A 23,636-nucleotide genomic window follows, 5' to 3' on the forward strand; every position below is an offset into this window, starting at 1 on the left:
CGCCGAGTTACGCTGAAATTTAAATATCACACATCTGACACGAGATCTGTTTCTATGCATTTGTGTGTAAAATGTATAAATGAGCCAAACAAACACAATCATCTCTTGGGTTTTACATATTTATTTTTGAGTGTTTCCTTCATGTTTAAAATCAAGTGTTTTTTTTTCAACAGGAAATACCTGAGTGCAGAAAATGGTACATTTTCTATTTGTAGGTAGGATCCACAGATTCTTATATATAAACATAGGTATGTCTGTAAAAAAGGAAAAATAGATCTCGTAATCAAAATACTGTATCATACACAAGAGTATTAAATGTAAACTTGAAGTTTTGAACTAAAACTCAAGCTGATTGTGACATTTCTTCCTGTATTTATGTGTCAGTACTTCATTTATTCCTACTCATATAAAGGAAAATGCTATATAGACATTCATGAGGTTAGATAACAGTTCCTCAAAGATAGCATATCAGCAACATTTTTTGTGCATCATTTTGCACCTTTTATTCTCATTTTAAGACACTTGCATATTATGAAAAGCACTACGGTAAGTCCATTGGGCTCCATAGAATTTATATTTTCCTATAAAATAGTTGCATAATGATATATACATTCAGATATTCAGTTGCACATGGAATACAGTTTTATAAAATGTATTTCAAATAACCATAATATATATATGTATATATATATCAATGGATGATTTGGTAGTTTAAAAAATAAAAAACAGATTCTCCTCCTTCTTTGGTTGCCCTGCTGTATTGCACTTGCTGGTAAAGTCGGACTGGCTTCACTCTGGAGGAGAAAGGCGTCTCTTCAGCATTGGAGAGACGTTTGCTGCTGCAGCCCCGGGCTCATTTCAAATTTGTCCCTTTGCTCTCTCCGTATGGACTCTCCATGTGCCGTGTCAGTGGACCAGTGCCACATGGGTGAAGTCTAGCTGCTCACTGCAAGCTCGCTTTCAAGACCTCGCTACGACCCAAGTGATCTTGCTGCAGGAAAAGACACAGAGCGACATTAGGACACCCCTGAGGAAAAAAAAAATTCTTGAGATATTTGTAGAGCAGGAGGAAAAACAGTGGCATTCGGAAAAGGAAAAAGAAGATAAAAACAGGTGCGGAGCAAGACAGAAATGGACGTACAGGTCTCCATGTCCTTCTCACAGATGTAGCTTATGAGATCTTCACAGAAGAAATCATTCCATAACCCTTCGTGGATGAGACCAGCACAGTCTTCTCCTATTTCATGCCCGTGGCCCCAGTTGTCAGGCTGACCTGGCTTCCACTTCCTGCAAGCAAACAACAGGGGGCGATCATACATCAGATTTACATGATCTGATCTAAGGCTGTAGTGGAAAACCACAGCAGTGAATAAGAGAGAATAAACTTGCAGAAAGTGAAGCTGGATCACTTGATAGAAATTTCCACCATTGACCATTCCTTTATCTGCAATAGTTACATACAGGTGTAGATCATTGGGGTTAACTTGGATTCTCTTTATAGTTCTGTAAAGCTTTAACGTTTGTCTTAATGTGGGATTTTTGCTTTTGTTGTCTGGTGGAGACAAAAAAGTGAACTGCTCTCATTGGATGACCTTGTATAAATGAAAGTCGAATGAATCTGTTTTGTTTGAAGAGGCAGCTGAAATTGAGAAGTGGAGTTTTACATGCAAGTTAATGCAATCAGAAAGTACCAGAAAGTTGAGATTTTCACAGGAATTTGAATGTTTATTTTGTGTTATTTCATGTAACTGAAAACCTACAGCTTAATGGTGCTCTATGCTCGTTATTATTATTGGAAAGCAAGATTTTGCTCTGAAACTAAATCTCCATCCCCGAGAACAAAAAATCTTCCCTATGAAAGAAGTTTTTGCTTCAGTACTGACGTGAAAGCAGGTTCAGTCCCGTCCAGCCAGCGCCACACGTTCTCCTCCTCCTTGTCGGTCAGACCCATCCAGAAGTAACCCTTTCCAAATGTCTGCTTCTTCAGCCATCTCTGAGGTCACACGAGGACAGAAAAAGCAACGAGTCATTAACTAAGAAGTTACCTCACACATTACAGAGCCATGACACACTTTACTTTCAGGAAACAGGTCAGATTCTGGGATTTCGTTATTTTATTAAGGGAAAAAAATGAAATCATAGTCAGTCACCTGTTCCTCCATATCATTGATGATGAGCAAAGAGGCAGACTTTGATTCGCATGATGCGTTTGCATCATCAAAACTGTACAGGTTCCTGGAGAAGAAGTAGCACTTGTCTCTATAATTTACCCACTCAACAGGGCATCCTGCAAAACAACGAGCAAGTTTATTACATAAATCAAAGTTCGTTATTATAAGTGGTGCTAGATCAAAGGCTTATTCACTTTCTTTTATTTTATATTATTATTTCATATTCAAACAGAATATAAGACTAAATGAGGAAAGCCTTACCGGGGGCCCATATCGTAGGAGCTACTGCCTCATCCTGCAGAGACACAGGGCCCAAAGGAATCATCGGACCACGGAACTGGATTCCTGGTTGTCCTGGTGGTCCTGGTGCTCCCGGAGGCCCCACTGGTCCTGGTAGTCCCCTTGGCCCCTGCTCCCCAGCTGGTCCCACTGAGCCTCTGATACCTGGTGGGCCCTGTGCCCCCTGAGGGCCAGGCTGTCCGTCTCTTCCCGGCAAACCGGCAGTACCCGGCTCTCCTTTAGCTCCAGAAGGTCCGGCCCTGCCTCCTGACCCTCGGGAGCCCTTGGACCCTGGGCTGCCAGGTACGCCTGGTAGACCCTTTAGCCCTGGCAGACCTGGTGGTCCTGGAATACCCTGCTCTCCTCTGGGCCCTCGTATCCCTGGACCACCCTTTTCTCCTTTCTCTCCCTTTTGGCCCTGCTGACCAGATGATCCCTGAGGTCCCTTGTCGCCTTTTGGCCCTCTGGGACCAGGGGGCCCTGAAACATAAAATATACTAGTTTAACAAACTGTGAAGTATTCTTTTAAAGTTTAATGCCACATTTTGGGAAAAACACATTTCAGCTTTCTTCCTGAGAGTTTGATGAGAAGAGTGACACCACTGTGTCTATGGGATGAATCTGAAGCTACAGCCAACAGCCAATTAGCTTGGCTCAATAGTCTGACACTGTAGACTAGCTCTTTGTAGCCTTTGTACTAAGCTAAGCTAACTGGCTGCTGGCGCTCACTTCACATTAACGGCCGTGGACATGAGAGTGGTATCTATCTTCTCAACTAACTTACAGCCACACATCCCTCACCCTGTAAAATAGTGAAGTTGCTTAATCGTTGTGAGTGCTCTGTGTCCACCAGTTTCATCTCCTCCATGACAATGGAGAGGCCGGTGACCTCCCTGTCCAGACGTGCTGCCAGCACCTCCTGCTGGGACCTCAGATATGATGCATCTGTCCTCACATCTGTCACGCTGCTGTTGAGGTTTAACAAGAAGACTGAGTGACGGCCGACTGTCTGGGAACAAGTAAATCGTAAATCGTTCATGTTTAGGTTGATGGCACCCAAGATCTGCGTGATGAAGCTGATGTTGCCCGTCACGCGGTCGATGTCTCGCTCCGACTCATCCAGCCGTACCTCCAGCCGGTTAAAATTGATGGACGTGAAGTTGCTGAAGATCCTCTGCTGATCCGTAATCTCCCGCAAGGTCTGGTCATGAGCATCAGCCTGGCTGCTGGTGTCCTGGAGCTGGTTGGCCATAAAAGTGAGCTGTGATCCCACATCCTCAAGGCTAATGTTGTTGGCGTTTGCCAGAACTGAGGCATTACTAGCCAAGACTTCCAAGTTTTCCACTCTACCTATAAGCCACTCGGTTTCAGAGCGTGCGTGTCGGGTCGTTTGCTCAAGGTTTTGAAAGTCAATGTGCATTTTCTGGATGGCCTGGCTGGTGTCATCCACCGAGTGCTGCAGAGCAGCAATGAGGCCACTCTGCTGGGACTGGGTGAGGTCCAGGCTGCTGATACTGATCAGCGCCTGGTTCTGGAGTTTCACCTGCTGCTGGAGTTCTCTCTGCAGCCTTGCTGTGTCTTCCTGTAGACCTTCAATGATGTTGCCGTAAGACTGCAGGGTGCCATTTACAGAGCGCAAGGTGGCTTTGTTGCTATCCAGCAGTCCCTGGATGGAGCCCTGGCTGCTCTGGATGTCTGAGCCAATGCTCTGCAGCTGACTCAGCTTAACTTGATCGCTGTGGATGCGTTCCTCCACCGCAGACAGTTGCCTCTGAAGAGTCCTGATGTTGTTCTTAAAAGTCTGGATCTCTGTGGTGGTATTCTCTGACTTCTCCCCTGTTCGATCATCTGTGGACAGAGATTTGTACAATAACAAAAATGTTTTATCCGCTTACTGTAGCTTTTACTTCAATTTGAACCCAACTACTGTGCATGAAACTTACGTAGCTTTTTCAAATCAGTCTCAACAGCTATTATCTTTCCTCCATAGTTTGCGATACCTTCAGAGACACTGTCAATTCTTTGCACCACTGTAACAAAACAGGACAGGGAGGACAAAGGTCAGTGTCAGTCTCATTGCAGGCTCTGTCCTTTATTAACAGACCAGAGTTGCCTGCAACCACAGATATCACATATATAAGGGATCAGAGAGGAAACCGATGAGATGCGTCTACATATCTTGTAGGCATGTAATAATGGTGGAATTGATTAACATAATCTCCTTGGTTAGGCTAGTTCTAGTGAGACGGACGTAAAGATATGGAGCAGCTAAATTTAGGGTGAGAGACAGAAAAGGTAGGCAATGAGAAAGAGACAGGGGAAGGGAGGAAGAAACTTTGATTCAGCAAAGATGGAGTGGGGCGGTCAGTGAGAGAGACTGAGGTTGGAGGTGCATGGGGAGACACTGCTGAGGGCCCTAGGAGACAGGAAGTGACCTAGGGGGTGTCTTCAGTAAACAGGCGGATCAAAAGACAACCCAGAGGAGACAGACGCTGTGGCAGGGAGGCTCTTCACGCCCCCACAGGCGACACCAGCGTTCATTTCCTCTGGAATGTGTCTGGGATTCCAGGGAATCAGCCCACTTCTACCACCAGCCTCGCCAGGGGGACACATCCTTGAACTGGGAACTGCATTGGCTCCTCTGCTGGGAAGCTGCATCCCAGCTGTGCACTAAGTCAGCAGTTCATTCAGAGGGCTTCCACCTCCAGAGATCACATCATTAGATGAGAAGCTCGATACCACACTCATCATTGTACGCAAAATTTGATGCTACAGCCAGCAGCCGGTTAGCTTAGCTTAGCATAGAGGAAGTTACTGCTCCGAGCCAAGGAATAGTCCAGACATAACCCTGTGTAAAAAAACTGTAACATGTTTTTACACCCTGGTTTTTGAACCAATTAAACAATCTAGATATGATAACTTGTTAATTACTGAGCTTTAGGGGTGCCGGTACCTTCAGACATATCCAGGCTAGCTGTATCCCCTTGTTCCCTGACTATAGCAATCAGTATATATCAATATATCAATCTTCTCATCTGCTTTTTGGGGAAAAAAAGCAAATGCGCATATTTCCCAAAATGTGAAACTGTTCCTTTAAATCCAAGACTTCACCAGAAGAAGACTCATTCTTTAGCCTCCAGACTGCTAATACAAGAAATCTTTTGCTATTATGGAAAAATTGCCTCCTGAATAATTGACAGTGAGATGTTTGGGAAACTTCAAATTGGAAAATGAATGTTTAACCAATATGGTCAAAACAGTTTTTTGTTTCCTTTCTTCACCCTCTTCAACGTCCTAGAAACCCACCTAAGGGCGTCTCATGGAACAAATAAACTGATTTAAAACCATATGTACCTATGAAAATATCCCCATATTACCACATTATTTTTAGTTATGAGAGAAAATGGTCAGTTTGACAGGAAATATTCCACACAGAAAACTAAATGGGGCATATTTCCAGACACAGGATGTGCAGTCCCACACTGCGGAGCACAAAAAAAACACTTTGACTTTAAGTCCACAGGCTACACCGATGGCAAATTGTTTTATTTCACTGACACTTACACACACTGTCCTGGATACTGAAACTAACACAGGCAGGATTGCATCACCCTATAGCAAAATTAACCATAACACACATATACAAAGAAGCTGACATTGCGACAGGGCTGCAGAGGGAAGCGTTACTTTGGCAGAAACATTATGGGTTCAGATGTTGTAAAAATGAACTGTTTTGTACCCAGTATGAACTCGTTCCAGCTCTTGTGTGGGTGGTTCCTGAAACTGTGTGTTGACTCTGTCCGGGATGTCTCGTAAAATCCAACTTCCTTATACGCATAAAGTCAGAAATAGTAAAAAATAGTTATGAAGTGAGTGAGCTGTAAACTCCGTGCTTTGATTGTTTTAGAATTCATGGAGCCACAAGGCAAGCATCTCAAAACTTAATGTACAGCTAACTACTGTACAAATACTACTGTTAAAGATGAGGATGACCATTTTCTGCCTCGTCTCAGGCTACATAGTGGCTATAGCTCCAGCATCTGATTGCTGGTGGTTGTACCTGCAGCCACTACCCAGGGCTAGAAAACATCCCCAAACACCTCTGCACATTTTCAGGTATTTTACTGATGCTAAATATCCGAAATGCTTACAAATAACTGTCATTTAACTTTGTTAAAATCACCAAATTTTCAGCTTCTAAATGTAAATACTGTAGTACACACTTATTTATCTTAGAATACAGATATGCTAGTAAATCCCAGGGAGATGTTTCATTTTATTGTGCATGAATTCTCATTTTCATTTGTATAGGAAAGTCCATGACTTGTTGTTTATGGTATCAAACTTAATTCAACTGAGAATGAATTGAATTGAAAAATGTAAAATCAAAGCTTTTTAAATGCAAAGCTCCTCCTCAGACACGGCCCACTCACTCTTTAGCTGCCTCTGACTTAAAATATCTACAGAAGACACTTAACCAGGGTCATTCCCTTTCCTCTTTGCCACACTGCTGAACTCTGCAGGACGCTTTGCTTCAATGACACTGTTTAAACTGACGCTATTTAAAATGAATTAGTCTTTCAAAATAAAAAAAAACACTCAGAAGGAGAGGTAAAATGTGCAGGTCATGTCCGGTTCTAGTTACTTTTCTTACGGTTTTTGAGGAAATTAATGGGATTTAAATCCTCAAGAGCCCAGAGAATGACCTCATATTGTCTATGGTCTTGTCAACCAAGACAACAGGCTGCAGGGAGAAGACAGAGGTCACTGAACCCCTGCCAAACGTCTCAGGTTAAATTGCATCAAAACAAAAGAGCCACATAGAGGATGTTTCTCTGGGTCAGTGATGGAGGACAGAGAGAAGCACACATGTTAAGTGCATAGAGCACTCTGGGTCTCACTACATAACCATCTGGAGCTGGGAGTGTGTTTAGGCTGAGCTGTGGTTCCCTTGACAGAGCAGCGCTTCAGTGCCAGTAAAAACCCAATTTCAGTGGGTTCTGCTGGAGTTGCATGGAGTTCACTCACTGCTCATCTGGGATCAATTAGGCCTGCATGAAAACATGCAGCATGGAACAAGAGGGACTAACTGAGCTCAGAGAGTGAGGGGACATCATTGTTAATGTACTCAAGACACACAGATAACCCCTGAACATGTTAACTTCATGTCATTTTCACAAACTGAGAAGAGAAGGGGGACAAAAAGCAGTCGCATATGGGAATGTTTAGCACAATTATGGCAGGAACATTCAGAGTTCAGTTCTCCAAGAGACGACCTGGAAAAAATGCGAGAAAGCCAACCAGGAAGTTCAGCTCCACAAAGCCTGAAGAACTTCCCCGGTTGGTGTGAGCTTTGGGGGTGTTGGTAAAATAAACTGGGACAAGCTTGTGTGGTGGAAGCAGAGGGAGTAAAGCGCAGGGAGAGGGGACACATAGACGGATGAGGCTGAAACTGAAAGGCTGTGTTGAACCATGTCACAATGAAACATATTTTCTCACTTACCTCCACTGGCACGTGTAGATAGTTTGAGATAATTTCTGTCTCCATCCCCAATATAAAGGAGGTGAATTGAATTTCATTACTGTAAACGGTTTTCATTGGACCTACTTTCAACAGAAGAAACTGTCCTCATAAAAACTGCTGACAGTGAGGCCACGAGTCATGGGAAAATAAATACTGCTGAGGAATTCTTTAAAAGTAATTTTCCAATGCTGCACACTGCAAACAAAAATTCCAATCATCTCCATTGTAACAGCAGAAATCTCCGAAACAAGCGTCTCAAAACCTGAACAAATAAAACCAAAACTACTGTGTTTGCACGGCTAGATCGCCACTTATGTTAAAAGACACTTAAAATATGCTTATTTGCTCTTTTGCAAATTAATATGAGAGGACTGATACCACTCTCATGTAAATATGAACCTATAAAGACTGGACACAGAACTAGCCTGGCTCTGTCCAAAGTGTCAATTAGTCCGCTCTACAGCTAGGTAAGCTAAGCTAACCGGCTGCTGGCTGCAGCTTCATATTTATCAGACAGAAATGAGAGTGGTATCGATCCTCTAAGTGTAGTTTCCAAAATGTAAAATTATTCCTTAGTGAGAAAATGTTTGTTTTGGGGTGAACTGACCCTTTATCTGCATCTACCAGTGACTCCTGAGAGGAAATCAGATTTATTTTTTTCTAGTAGGTGTGGCAGCTCTCTCCTCATATTTTCCATTACTGATCTATGGTCTTAAATAATGACAAAGAAACATCGCCAAAGATCATTGATATCATGCTTCATGGGCACGCAAAGGGACAAAGATCTGCTTCTCTCACACAAACACAGGAGGTCTCACTGTACTCATAAACTGATCAAACAGCAAAGCTTTTTATTTCTTGGCAGCATGAAGAGAAACCAAATATCTGATAAGTGCTGGGACGCCCACTCTCTCAGAACCCTGAATCATTTCAACATTTTCAAAAAACAAACTGTATCATTTTAGTGATGTTTAGAAATATTTGTCGTCCTCCAATTTCACCAGTCGTATCAGAGTGACAGAGGAATAGAGTGAAGTTTAGTGAGAGAGGAACTTAATTTTACCTTTATATCCAAGTACAGCAACAGCGATGGTGAGGAGAGTACACAGCACATAGAGCAGAGCTATGGAGGTCTTCAGCGCCCATTCATTCTTGCACTTGGTGCACTGGGTGCCCTCCTGGATCCCTGTGTAAAAACAATGAAGAATACCACATGATTTAATACATCATGCAGTTTTCTGAAGCAGAAAGGTTTAAAAAGGACATGCGGGTAGAATTTTGGTGTTGGCTAGGGACTCTCCACATCCAGGACTCCCACATCTGGACAAACAGCACTGGAGTCTACATTAAAGGGTCCAGCAGTTCCCTCAGGGCCCAGGTGGTGAAGGGGCAGGGGACACAAAAACAACCCCCCCCACTGACTTGTTTACACTCAGTGACATGCTTATTTTCCTGAACTCAGTCTTCACTCAACAAACCGCCTCTTTTTCAGTTGCCGTCTCTCTCGTGTGCACAGCTATTCCTTCCCAGTGAGTGTTGTACAAGAAGAACTGGAAGTGAATTGTATGTAATGTACTTTTGTGCCACCTAAAAAGTTTCATCTTTATAAATCTACACTTTTTGATTTTATTTTTGCAGTGCCAGGACTGTGGAGTTGAAATGAAAGGCCTCGGCTTTAGGGGACACTTGTGGAATATATCTCTCTGAAGATATCTTTCATGACAGATGAGTGGCAAGATCCAGAGTGCTGACAGTAACACAGCTGCGTTTCATTGTCAGTGCAGGAAGAGTGTGTCTGTGTGTGTGTATGTGTGTGTCTGTGTGTGGAAAGGTTTGGGGGTTTTGGTTTTCATGCACCTGGAATCAAACTCACTTTCATATCCTTTAACATAAAAGGAACAGCTCTCATCTAACATGGACACAAAGAGTTCAATACATGACTATCACATATCCAGATGAACAGGAACCCCACCAGAAAACCAGTCAGTTATCAACATACATCAACCTGTAAAGTGTAGGAACCATTTAGTGCCAAAGATTTCACCACACATTCAGTTCAAGTGCATTTTAAATTATGAGGTCATTCTTGAACAAATTAAAAATGCAGTGCTGATTGGTTGGTCAGAGTCTCACTGGGAGTTTACAAGCCAAAGTTAACAACTTGACTCGTTCTTATGGGTGTGAAGGGACTGTTAATCATCACTAAGTGTTAGACCACAGTAAAACACTGACTCCAGCTGGAAGCGAGGTCTCCTCAGCACCGGGCCGACCTGAGAGAACATGAGATTTACCGTAAAAAGCACAAGCAAGTTCTGCAGAAAAAAAGAATTAAAAAACCGTTTTAAGTGAACTGCTTCCATGGTTTTGATCCTTTGCCAACTCACATGACACCACTGCCTCGCAGGCCAAATAACAGACCTACTTTATTTCATCTGCCTTCCCAAAAATGACGGTGTAGAAGTCATTAAACTCAGAGACTCACACAGTTTCAAGCATGACATCTTTAGAGGAGCCAGACTGACCAATTGGCCTGGCCGACATTGTGAACGATATTAGCTTATTACAGATAAATTGGTATATATAGTTGAGGCAAAAAGTCTGAGACCACTTTCCCATCCTCAGCATTTTGGAGTCCCACTGTATGTTGTCCAATAAGTAGCAAGAAATTGCAGTACAGAAATACCAAACTAACTATGAGCTTTTTTTTTGCCCTCCACCAACTCCTAGAGAAAATATATGACTCTTTAGCAACTAAATGGTTTACCGTTTTCATCAGCTAGTTGCTAACTTTGTCTGTTTGTTACTTAGTGCTGGGCATGTAGCATACAACTGATTTTATAAGAGCTTTTTCGCTTAAAGGAGCTATTTGTAAGTTTTGCTATTGCTACATAGCCAGTGTTAGCTGTTAGCATTACTAGCTGTTTACTTACCAGTCTTGGTGAGAGCTTCAGTCGTCGTTCTGTTTACAAGACAAGAGGTTTATAATACATGCTCTGAGCAGTGCTACTTCTTCAGGGCACCCTGTACGCTATACACTGACTCAGTATCATAACGTGACAAGACAGTCCGACCGGGCAGGGGCTAGCTTGTTAGCATGCTAACATCAGCTGGAGATTTTGATGCTGAACTCGCTAAGTTTCTTCTAGACTGGTAAGTAAACAGCTGTTAATGCTAACATTGGCTTTGAAGCGATAGCAAAACTTACAACTAGCTCCTTTAAAAACACTCATGAGAGACATGACAATGAACCAAAACATGAGAGTTGTGGGTCGTATAAACAAAAAAATGTGTTACTGTTAAAAAGGCTAGATTATATACAGTAATTGGATCAATACTTAATACAAAAATATTGATTATAGCAGCTTTAAGCTAAAATCGTTTTAATGTAATGCTTCCACAGTTCCAACTCTTTGCCAACACGGATGACGCCACCGGCTTTCAGGCCAAATACCATTCCTACTTTTTCTGCCTAAAGCTGCACTGAAAAATCTGTAAATAAATCTTATGTTGAACATGTGTTCCCAAGAATGGCAACGTAGAAGTCCATAAATTTCATCAAACTGTTTGAAGGCATGACATCTTTATATAAACCAAATCAGCTTTTCGTGACTTTTGTTGATTTCTTGCCAAAATGTTCACATATTTAAAAGGAAAACAGGTCATTAAGTGTGAGGAAAAGTTTGAATAGAAGTGGAGACAGAGAAAGTAAAAAGGCAAGATATGAGTCAAGGAGGGAGTGGAAATGTTGCAGTGTTGCTATAGTTTTTTTTCTGCTTGAATTATTGTACCACACACTTGAGAGTGACATCAGCTGTTAGAGCCCGAAAACATAGCTGATGCTCATGTCCAAATCACGTAAAGAGCCTCTATGGACTCCTGAAAATGTATTAACAAGTATTCATGCCTGAAAGACATTTGTCTTTAAAAGCACAGTTCCAGTTCTGGGTGTGGAGCGATTTACTAAGCACAAAGTGGTTACCACAGCTGTGTTTGAGACATCAGGAGTTACCAAACGTCTTCCCTCGCCACTGGTTTAACCGTAAGCAGAGAAGTGCACTCTGGGAATACAGCCACAACAAATGATTGCATTGAATCATTCATAACTGCTGACATGTTTGAAGTGTCAGCTCGTGCATGCTTCCATAGTAAAGCAAGCATATCAGTTCATCAGTTCACAGTAATCATAGCGCTGCTGCCCAAATTTGCTGTTCCAATCCAAACACACTGACAGTGTTTACAAATCTGCTGCGCTGAAATGATACCAAAACACTTTGTAAGGGTATAAACGATTACACAGGCAAAAGGCTTTTCCATTTCACTGCACACTTGAGTGATGATCTTCAGATTCTCGGGGGATATGTGGAGAAATTTGGGTTGGCTGTCAAATAGGAACGACACCTGGCATAACAAAAAACACATGGTTGACAACACAACAACAAGAAGGAGAGATTCCAGTTTCACAGCTCCTCTATGAGCACAGAGAGAAGACATCAGATGGAGCAGCTGTAATCCTTTCAACCCCCGACTGTCGACACACCAGTGGGCTGTCCAAGGCTCTATCAGGGGTCGCGACCTGCTTGCTGTTCATTTCTCAGTGGGTCACTTCCTGAATGTGCAGTACAAATAAGATAAAGAGACAAATGCTGGATTGAACTGCAGAGTCAAACTCTAGGATTATGTTGTTGTTGCTTTCTTTAAATGCATCAAATCATCATTGCTTCCTCTTTTATGTTGTTCTTTGTGCGTTTCTAAAAATATACCGATACATCGTCTGCATAAGTGAAGATATTAGGGCTTATTTTCCTCCCGTCAAGAATTCTTTTTCAACTTAGTTGAAATTATAATTTTCAATTATATTTTGACTGTCTTGTGCTGGTGAGTTAATATCAGCAGCTAGATTATGCTTAGGGGCTGGGTATTTCCAATTTTTTTTAATTATAGCCTTACTAACACTGGATTTTTGAGGCTGAGGCTGATATTAAAGTTTAAAACATAAGATACAGACAAAAAATAAATAATAAATAAATAATACATAAAAAAAATAAAAAATTAAATCAAATATCAGCTTTCAGTACTTGTTATTGTTAGTCAGAACCAAAAGAGTTCAAAGGTTCTTAAAAGTCACTGGAAATGTTATCATTGTGTAACTAATGTAAAGACAGTTCACTTTTCAACTAAATTCAGCCCAGTTTTAACTTAGATGTCTAGTTGTCTTTTAACCTGTAAATGATCAAAGCCACACTTACTCATGCTGCTTCTGTAAACAGGAACAGAAAGTTATTTCAGTCCAACACAGTATGCCTTAACAAAGAGCATAATAGGTTTTGACCCCACGTGAAATACAATTGGAAAACCAAACATCATCATGAAGTAACACAGAGACACCTGGGATGTGACATGGCTCCGCATTCTACAGCAACCGGCTGTTGACATGACAAACGGCCAGATGGATATGAGACAGTCAGGACGAGCGTCTTTCACACATTCTCAGATATCTGTCACACTAATAGAGCCCAGATGCACAAATCCTAACACATGGATAAAATATCTTGAGGTTTATAGCACATGAGGTTTGGCTACACTTGGAGTAATAAGTTCATGATACAGTGAAAAAAAAAAGCTTCTGTGGGGACAAATTTCTCAATAAATATTAAAATAAGGAAGATGAGAACTTTAAGCAGACTGTGGAAAAACATACGTGAACACCGACCTCCTTGTTCACAGTTTAACATCAGAGAGACTCAGTTTCCTTTAGTTTGGCCGCTCGTTATTAAATCGGACACTGATTCGTCATCTTTCCCCTTCGCCGGCACAGTCAAGCGCAGCTGGATGTTACTGACCACAACCACAAAAACAACCATCGTCCAGGATGCTCAGACCACAGGCTGACAACAACACTTTTACTGCTCATGGCAAAACAAAAACGATGCTCCGAACACAAAGGGCCTTTCCAAAACAAGAACAACACACCAGTGGGTTTTCAAATGTGAATGGATCCCCTTTGTCATTGTGTATTTTGGCTCGACAAAGGCGCTCATTGTTCCGGCAAAATCTATGCTGAAATTGTGTCCGGACAGTGTCCATCTTGGTGATAATAAAGTGTCTCCAAGCCTGTGTATTTCATCAGCCTCGTTACATGAAACAAAGGATTACCCAAACATCATCTTTTTCATCTCGACATGGCCATTAATCTGCCCCTGAAATGCCAAAACAACGTCCAGGAGGCCACAGTTAAGCATAGCAGATACATGGGCCTTGCTCATTAAAAGATAATGTTTATTTACAGTAAATAGCAGAAGGGACGCTATAGTAACGGATGAGAACACAGAGCTGTGAGCTGAGGTCACACAAGCTGTGATTTGGAAACCTGCCTTGCCTAACACACACTCAACCACTTTCCAGTAACCAGAGTGTATTTCTACTCCAAGAGGGCAATCAGTGAATTATACCTGGCACCAAAGACAAAGAGAGTTCAAGGCGAACTGCTGCAGTGGATGAAGTCCTCAAACACTGGACCTCAGAAAAGTCAAAACAGCAACATCAGAAAGGGAATATCCTCTGGTACAACTTAAAGCTTTGCACTCAAAGGTGTACCTTTAACAAAAACATTAAATATACTGCAGTCATTGTGAAGATGGAGAGAGAAGAACGATAGGGAGTAACGAAGGGATGAGGAAAGTTCACGAAAAGAAGGAAAAATGGAGGGACAGAATTTAAAGTGAGTGTGGTACAGGTTGAAGTAAACTCTCTGTATGCCGCTGTGCTAAGACGTGGATGTTTTTCATAGCTGACGTTTTGGAGATAGATGTTAACCCCACAAACAGCAATATGTATCTCATGCTGAAAGTAAAACCTAAATCTAAAAACCAACTAGTAACGACAGGTATCAGATGAAAGGGAGTGTAAACCTGCATTCATTTTTCGTTTTGGTTTGGGGGCAGCACAATAAGCTGTAAACACAACATTAACAAATTATCACATTATAAAGTGTTGATATGTTAGTGTTATGATAGCAGGAACAGCCTTTTGACACATGCAGCAGACATTATGCAACATTACCATTCATTTCAAGTTGAGTTTCTGGCCACCTGATGAATATAAGTCCTAATATTTGCTCTGTTTAAACTCTGTTTTCATCTCCTGAGAGAAATATAATATATATAAATATAATAATGTAAAGCCGCTTTAAGTAAAATGGGAAAATTCTTGACCTCGGTGCCCCCTGTGGTAGTGTGTAAAAAAGCACTGAGGCAAACAGCGAGACATGCTGTTCCCCAGATCATACAGCTTCAGTATGGGCACATTAGGATGATTAGGCTAAAATCACTTAAAAATTCTGCGCAAAGTGGCTTTAAAAAATATACCGAAGTCCAGTACCTGAGTAAATGCACCTCTGACTCTCATTACATCACGGAGACAGGAAGCAGCTGCTGTCTACCACATCGACCAAACCTTACCTCTGCTGATTGTGAAATACGTTTTTTTTTTTTTTCACCGAGTGCCAAAACTGTAGCTGGTTGTTTCAAAAACGCAGCCATCTACCATGCCATCTGTCCTTCATTACTCAAACAGAAATAAGAGGTTTTTACAAGATCTCTGATACACTGTAATCTAAGCCAAGATGTTTTACAGTCAGGAGGGAGATGATGGCCCAGTGAATGACTCATACGCAGCTCGGCTTTCTCAATGGCACGGTGAGGTGGCCTGCACTGTTTCATGTGCTGCAGTAGCGTGTGTGAGCGAGCGCACTGGTCCATGACTTTCGGTGTTTGTGCACATAAATCAGTGACTTTCAGTAACTTCTAGCTGCAGCTTTAATTTTAAAGAAAAATTACTCCTGTTAAATATTAGCAATGGGTGATGTTTGATGTAATCCAGGAGTAGTTCTTTGGCGTACTCACTTTCTCCTCAGCCTGCCTCCGAGACATCTAGTTCAGTTGGTGGATTCCCCGCTAGAAATATTTCCTAGAGTGCTTCAAGTGTGAACTTTAAACTTTGAAACTTGTAGCAGAAATAGAGATGAAGGAGCTTCTCCTGCAAAGAAAATGTGAGTTTGAAGCGTCTTTGAGCCGCCAAACAGAAACTAGTCCCATTATGAAAGTTAAATCACCAACAGCTCTTGTAACAGCACTTTTGGGTCCACTTTCCGCTAAAGAAACGTGCAGAGAGAGGTGCTGTGTGCTTCCACAACTAATGCACAGAGCTCTCGTGTAGCAGCAGTCCTGGCTGGATGGTTACTCCACCTAATAACTGGCTGTTAAACAGCTTGGACAATGTATCCTGTCTTACAGCATGCCCACTGCACTCACTTCGAGGCTGTACCTGCCAATGATGTAATCAGAGGAAGTGCAGAATTGGGGCCAAAGGGTTCTGAGTTCATGGGATGGCTCTGGGGCCCTGCAGGAAACCGACACCATCCCGGCTCCATGTGTGGCCTGATTTAGGCTCCATCTCTTTTATTACATGTGATGGAAACCATGCGCCTCATCACAGGAGACAGGCGGGCATGATGCTCATGGTTATAATGTGAATGAAAGTGGAGTGAGAGGAGGAGTGAGGACAGGAGTGACAAGGCCAAGCCTCATTCACAGAAGGGAAGAACAAAATGTTCGAAAAACACAAGAGACAATGGGGGAAAACAAAATGAATTAAAAGATCTAAGAGGTGGAGAGAAAGCAGTGATGGATGAACAATAAAAACTGTTAACGCCCGTCACAATCACCTACAGCAAGCCAAGGCTGTGATGTAAGGACTGGGAGAGAAAAAACACTGGTGCCTATCTTGACAGGATATCTCTGACTGTGCTCTGTAGCTATCACATCCAACAAAAGCCATTGTCAAATTGTGAGGCAACCAAGATTACAGCATCCAGTGGCTCTCCAGAGGCTCCGACTGTCTGCCACCTCTCTGTGGGGGAGAGAGGCAGAACACATAAAGACCTAATTCATCTGTCAGATCTAGTTTGATCTAAAGACTTTTTATGGCGTTATATTAGAAACGTATTAAAAAAATGAAAGAGGCAATTTGGGTTGTTTGTTAGTTACAGAGTGGACAGTTGTAGAAACTCTTTGTTTATAGGAAGAAGCAAAAAATGATGTAGAGCTTGATGTCAGTGAATAAGATGGATACAGGACGTGTTTAAAGCTGCAATCATTGTTTTTGTCCACTTGGGAGAAATACTGAACATCTGACCTCATCATCTTATAAAGTTGTCTAGTAAATACTTGCCTATTTGCACATCCTCAGTAACATCAGCATTCATTTAGAGTTGTGTTTCAAGTCCAATATTCTGTTTTAGCTCTGTTTTTGTTCTCCATCAGTTCTTAAGAGTGATATCTCAGAGTTGAGTTGGGAGATCTAAAACCAAAACGATAAGCTACATTCTCTGGACAGTGACCCATTTCACGTTACGCATAGTCATTTGATCCATTGATAACATGAAAATACTGATTAGTGCAGTTTGCAAAATGAAGTCCATGATTAATCAGGAAGTCATAAAACCATAAACGTTCCTTCCTGGAATGGGAAAGTATTTTTTCTTGTCAAAGAGCCAAAACCCGAGTGAACAAATTGCAGTGTGTTCAAGAAAATGAACAAAGAATCTACAACCAACCAACAGTCCTCCGGCTCGCAAATAACACTGGTGGGACACGGAGAGCTGCCCACCCCTCAACCTACCACACCGACGTCTCAGCAACTGATAGTAGAGGTGGAGAAATAAACATTTCCAAAATGCTTTTCAGATGAGCTGCGGTCAGACAGGCTCGCAGGCTGCGGCAGCATCCATGGCATCTCCTGCTCCGCAGCCCCCCCCCCCTCCCACGAGCCCAGAGGCCCCACTCGACTCTGCTCAGACTCAGCGCTCGCTGCAGTTACACAAACAGGCCGTCTTTCCAGAAAACTGCATCAACAATGGAGTGGAGAGCGGGAATGGACTCGCTCAGCTCAGGGATTTGGGGCCCATGGAGTGACTTGGGTTTTAGTTACAAAGCAAAACATCAGGGCTTAGGCACCCCAAACGTTGCAGCTCTCTAGTAAGTGTGTGTTTCTTTTTGTGTGTGTGTCTGTGTGTGTGTGTGTGGCCCACTGGTTAATGATCATCACATTAGCATCCAGAATTTGATAGCCTAGCCTACACTCAACCACGCCATCAGCAAAAAGAAGCGGGTTCAAAGTGAGAATGCAGGAAAGCGGGACAAGAAAAACAAAAGAAACACTTTATCCAAAGAAAAACAAGATTCAAAGTCTGTTCATCGACTCTCAGCTGCCATTCAACCGTAAAAGATGATCACATAGAGCAGAGCTTCACAGTAAGTCCATACAGCTTTGGAATCAGCAGCTTATGATCTTTTAAACAAAAATACAACCAAAGAAAAACTTGCAGGAACTCTCAAGCAGCAAAGACCCGGACCCGAGTTTCTGTCTCCAAAACCCCATCTGATCGATGTCCACTCTCTCCCTGGTCGGCGCTCCCGCTGGTTGCTTCAGGTGCCAGTCAAAATGTGAAAACCACTACAAAGACCCTCAGTGCCGACTGAGTGCTGGCAAGTACTTCAAGGAAAAACAAACAGCTAAATGTAACCAGTTGAAGAGAGGCAGAAATAAAATAAATAACGTGACATTTTCCCTCTGATGAGCAGCTGGGATAATAAACCACAAAATGGTATTTGAGGCATGCCCTTCTCCGACTCCGGCAGCCCCTTTTTTTTTTTTTTGGTGATTTGGGAAATTCTTATGGGAAATAAGAGCATGCACACATATTCCTCCAGTTTTAAGGACACACACAATGTTATTTTGGTGACAAACGCTAAATGGAAAAAGAATCAGGGCAACTTAAAATCAAGCTGCAGCCACCACAGCTGTATGAGGAAGCCACTGCAGAACTGCCTATTGATGCAATTCTCATAATGGCCACTGGATGCTGGCTTCAGACTGTAGTGAAATGGACGTTTTCTTGATTGACAGTTGTCTCAACCCATCACGCTCATCAACCATGCTGTGACTGGTCCTCCCACAGCACCCATCTCTCCACTATCCTGTTGTTATAGCAACAAAATCCACATTATGTGACCACTTTGTCACCTCTAATTTGACCTGGTGCCGGTTTTACAAAGACAGATTTTGACTGTGACTTAGATATAACAAACAGTCGGACTCTGTACTAAATTCATCTGTTGGACAAAGCAGTTCAGTTCTCTTAAACCAGACTGTGGCACAAGGAATTCTGGGTAAATTAAGATTGGGGAACTGCATCCAACTGCTCAGCTCCGTTTACCGCAGCAGAAAATGTTTGTCCACTTTGAAAAAACCTCTCTCCCTTCTCCTTGCTCTCTCCATAACAATGTTAGCAAACCACAAATTATGAGTTTTTGCCACTGGTCAGCACAGGTGTCGTCGGTTGTTACCATGGCAGCACTGGTCTTAGGCCTGAGTTAGCCAGGGGGTAAGGTGAATAACCATCTAAACTCGATGTGCAGCGTCCAAGCAGGTAGAGCCAGAGACTGATGCACAGCAGTCAGCATTAAAAATACATCAAACATCTCCGTACGCCTGCAGTGACTGAAGCTCACAGGAACCATGAGGATCCAGTTAAATCAGTGCACTCATACATTTATGCATGCACGCATTACAAATCCCCAGACCAACAGGAAAGTGTGATGTTTTGTGTTTGATTCTTATCTTCAGTCTGTTTTTGACAAAACTTCTGTTTCAAATATCCAAAAAAAAAGAAAAAAGAAAAAGATCCAGCAAAAGAAAAGAGCAGCTCTGAATCATTTTGCAGTCGCTGTGATGTTTCACTGTCGCACTTCATGTCCTGCTCAAACAATGTCTGAAATGTAAATGTACTGAACTGCAGTTCCTGCCCTGCTGAGGCGCCGCCAGATAAAACCCTGAAGAAGTGAAAGAGTCATGCACATTATTGGGATATTTAACAGGAAGCTGGTTGGAGGAAAATCTCCATGGGACAGTTTCTTTTAAAGACTGTGCCCACAGCAGCTAAACTCATCCCCGCGTTTGGCCACATCCACCACTAACGCTGCCAATATGGACGGAGGACTGTTTCTTCAACGACGCACATCACCCGATGAAGGAACACGTTTCCTCCCTGACAGATCCGCTGTGGACTGACGTTCTCTACCCGACCCCGACGGTTTGACTGGTTTCTGCCCGCTACCACAGGGGTCGCTTGTGGGTAACGTCGGTATAACATTATGGTCATCGCGGAGAGAGCCGCTCTGTGATTTCAGGGTTGCTTGTAATAAGAGGCTCTATCATTTAACAGTGGCTTTGAGAGGACATGGAGGGCTGTGAAATATGAATAGGACCGTGGTCTGTGTGTTGACAGGTGGTTGACAACCATGAAGAGGTTTAAAATGAAATCAATTAAACAAAGACAATCATGAAGAGGATGTGATGTGCAGTTTGTGGTTATATAATCTTAATATTAAGCAATTTTACAGGTGATTTTTAATCCCTGTTATTTCAATGTGAAGCCATGCACAGTATCAGTGTAGCAGAGTTAATACTATGTAAGTAGAGAAGGAAAATTTTGGACAAAATATGCACTGCTCAGAAAGTGGAAAACTCCAGAATGGAAACGAAGAAATTACAACCACTTGTGCAACTTGCTCTGCACAATAATTCATATTTCAGAGAGAGCGCAAACCACACGCAGGATGTTCAGTTACAAAATTATACACTTTTACTCCAAAAGCTAAAAAACCTCCAAAATCAACAAGATAAAGTCCAAAAAGCAGCAGGTTAAAAAAGGCTGATGGGATGATCTCTGAGGTGGGTAACAATGGAAATGCCTTCTGTTAGCATGCAGCATCACGGGCGCAGGGAGTTCCTCCTGGGTGGCCCGGCACATCTGCGTTGGATGCGAAGGCGTGGCGTGTCAGTGTGAAAGACAACAAGCCTCCCTGGTCAGGAAGAAGGGGGCGATTTTCCGCCAAATCCCGTTCACACGGACACGCTCCAGACGTGAGGGTGGCACGCCACTCTACCTCAGTCCGGGAGACGAGGCATCGAGAGGCAAGGAGGAGCCGTCTGACATCTGGGTAGTGAATCACACCAGTTACTGAAAGTCCTAATCAACACCAGACAATGGCTTTAAATTACACTCCACAAGTGTTTGTTTTGATTCAAAGACGTCCTGGAGAGAAAACTCCTCTTTGAATCTGTCATCAAGTGATTGTCCTCACTGCTCCAAACAGCGAGATGAAAAAAAAACTATTTGCAAACAATCAAACTACCGTGCCTTCAAGATCTTTTCCTACAGCTGCAGCGACGTGTGCCATGAAATATTTCTGCGGACATGAGAGGATTTACATTGGGGGGGCGGGTGGGGGGGGGGGCGGGGGGGGGGGGGAATTGGACTCAGACGCCTTTTTCAACGGTAGCATTTTACATCTTCACAAAATGTGTGAAAAGTTTGTCTCCATCCAAACAAGAGTGACGAACGATATAAATCTGTTTGTCTCTGGAGTAACAAGCACAACACGAGGAATACTAATACAACAGAGTTTACAGCGCATCACGTCCCTTTGCTCCGTCCGATGTTCTGCTACTGTGCATCTGCACTAAAACACTTGTAACTAACTGCTTCCGCAAATTACTCTGATTCTGAAGCTCTTCCACACATGGGATGTTAAAGCACTGAACGCTGAACATAGACGATTGCGAACAATGAACAATATTAACACAACGTCTGCGTGTTCAGAGGAGCTTTAACTCAAATGTGGAGCAGTAAGTTGATGTTTGAAATTTGAAGTACTATTCTTTAAAAAAAAAAAAAATTAATGTTTTAAATAACCAGATGCACGCATGACAAGCTTTGTGCGGAGCTCTGAAAAGGTGCCAGAAAATGAATTTAGTGAATTCCCTCTGTCTGCAGGCTCAGCCACACATGGAAAATGTGATAGTCATTATGCATCTGACAGGGTTTTGGAGCCCAACACTATTCCTCTCCACTTCAACTCCCTTTTGCAAACCAGGAAGCTGTAGGTTGATCTTGGCAAACCTCACAGTCGCCCCCCCCCCCCCCCCCCCCCCCCCCCCCCCCCCCCCCCCCCCTTCATTAACATTTTGGACTGTGAGGAACAGATTTAGTGGGTTTTATTACTTATACTAAAAGCGGAGGAATTAGAATCCCCAAATTCATTGTAAAAGTGCGCCTGTGTGTTCGGCTGCCGGAGGTGTTGGAGAAATTTTAGTGCTTGTGGACACGGGAGACTCACATACATAAAAGTATCAGTTTGTACTACTGAAGTGAGGTGTTGTGTGTTATTCCAAGGGTGAGCACACACACACACACACACACACACACACACTGGAGGGAATACAAATGTAAAGTCTAATGTAGAGGCATGTTCCTCGCAGAACAAAGAAGTGCAGCTCGCCAAAGTCGAACACAAGCCTTTCCACAGGAGACGTTACAGGGAACGCAGGTGTCTTGGACCACCTTCTCTCCGCTCCGCTGCTCTTTTATTTAATTACTAAATCAATGACTCAGACCCCCTTGTTTGAAAACCTCCTGAAAGGCTCTTAAATAGAGGTGATGCTGAACTCCAGAAACCCTCTCCTGACATCTGCATGTGGGTCACATCAAGGACACTGGGGCTATTACAGTGTGTGAGCGCTGGAGGACGGGGCGGAGGGGGGCGGGGGGCTCAATGGGGGGGGTTTGCTGCTTTTCCTCACTCTTAAAAAAAAAAAAGAAAAAAGGGGGAGTCAGAGAAGTCACTGACACATTCGGATGATCACAGGTCCGGACTGAAAATAGCAGCTAACTAGCAGCACATGTGCTCTGGCAGCAGCGTCGCCTGCTCTTTGCATCCAGCGCCCGGAGTCGTGTTACTGCTGCTTCATTCAGCGTAATGAAGGTGTAACAGAGAGCGAAAGAGAAATGGGGGTGTGGGGGGGTGGTGGAAAGTTTGGACCAAAGTTTACAGGATCTTTCGGAAACCGACTGTGATGTTAAAACCATTTGTTGTGCTGGAGTTCCTCTACCTGCTGTCCAGTGGTGAAACGTGTATTCACATCATTTACTTAGAATGGCAGTCCACTGATGATACACGTCAAAGCCCTGACAACTCATCAGCCCATGTGAAAGAGGTGTCGCCCGAGGGACATCATTCAGGTGTCGCGGGTCTTGGGATTCGATTTTGCTTGGTGTTTGGAAGGCGTCACATCCGAGTCACTCATCGTAAGTGTCTGACTTAGCGTTCACGTCAGCATCCGAGTCGTGATTACAACTGGGACGGTCACACTTTTCTGCTACATGTTGGTAGATCCCACTTCGCTCATTAATACACAAGTGCCTTAAGATCAAGCAAACAGGAACACGTCGGCTCAAATCCACCGTTCACTGATTAAACCCAAATTTAACAGACATAGTGTTATACTGTCAATGCGGCGTAACACTGTAATCACACAACTGTCTGCAGTTGTTCTGTGACGTAACCGCTTGCAAGTGGTAACCATGGAAATGTTTCCCATCTCGTCCACCCATCCCATATAACATGAATGCGGCATGACGATGCTTCTTCAATTGCACATTGATCGGCTTTTTCTTTTTTAACCTGCCTCTTGCAAGTCTCCCAGATTCATGACATTACAATACTCGGTTGGTTGGGAACTCTTCAGTAAAAGCAGCTATA

General features: G+C 43.0%; 1 protein-coding gene across 1 annotated transcript in view; it reads right to left on the bottom strand.

Annotated features, from left to right (window-relative positions):
* Positions 1-110: 110 nt before the first annotated feature.
* Positions 111-23,636, bottom strand: part of colec12 (collectin subfamily member 12) — a 34,827-nt gene continuing 11,301 nt past the window's right edge. Inside the window, exons 3-10 of the mRNA XM_022767147.1 lie at positions 9,038-9,160; positions 4,394-4,480; positions 3,252-4,298; positions 2,433-2,930; positions 2,151-2,287; positions 1,884-1,993; positions 1,142-1,287; positions 111-991 (exon numbers count right to left, since the gene is read on the bottom strand). Coding sequence (XP_022622868.1) covers positions 972-991; positions 1,142-1,287; positions 1,884-1,993; positions 2,151-2,287; positions 2,433-2,930; positions 3,252-4,298; positions 4,394-4,480; positions 9,038-9,160 — 2,168 coding nt within the window. The 3' untranslated portion in view covers positions 111-971. The remainder of the gene's footprint in view (positions 992-1,141; positions 1,288-1,883; positions 1,994-2,150; positions 2,288-2,432; positions 2,931-3,251; positions 4,299-4,393; positions 4,481-9,037; positions 9,161-23,636) is intronic.

The sequence above is a fragment of the Seriola dumerili genome, unplaced genomic scaffold, assembly GCF_002260705.1.
Source record: "Seriola dumerili isolate Sdu_G_001 unplaced genomic scaffold, Sdu_1.0 BDQW01001124.1, whole genome shotgun sequence".
NCBI lineage: Eukaryota > Metazoa > Chordata > Actinopteri > Carangiformes > Carangidae > Seriola > Seriola dumerili.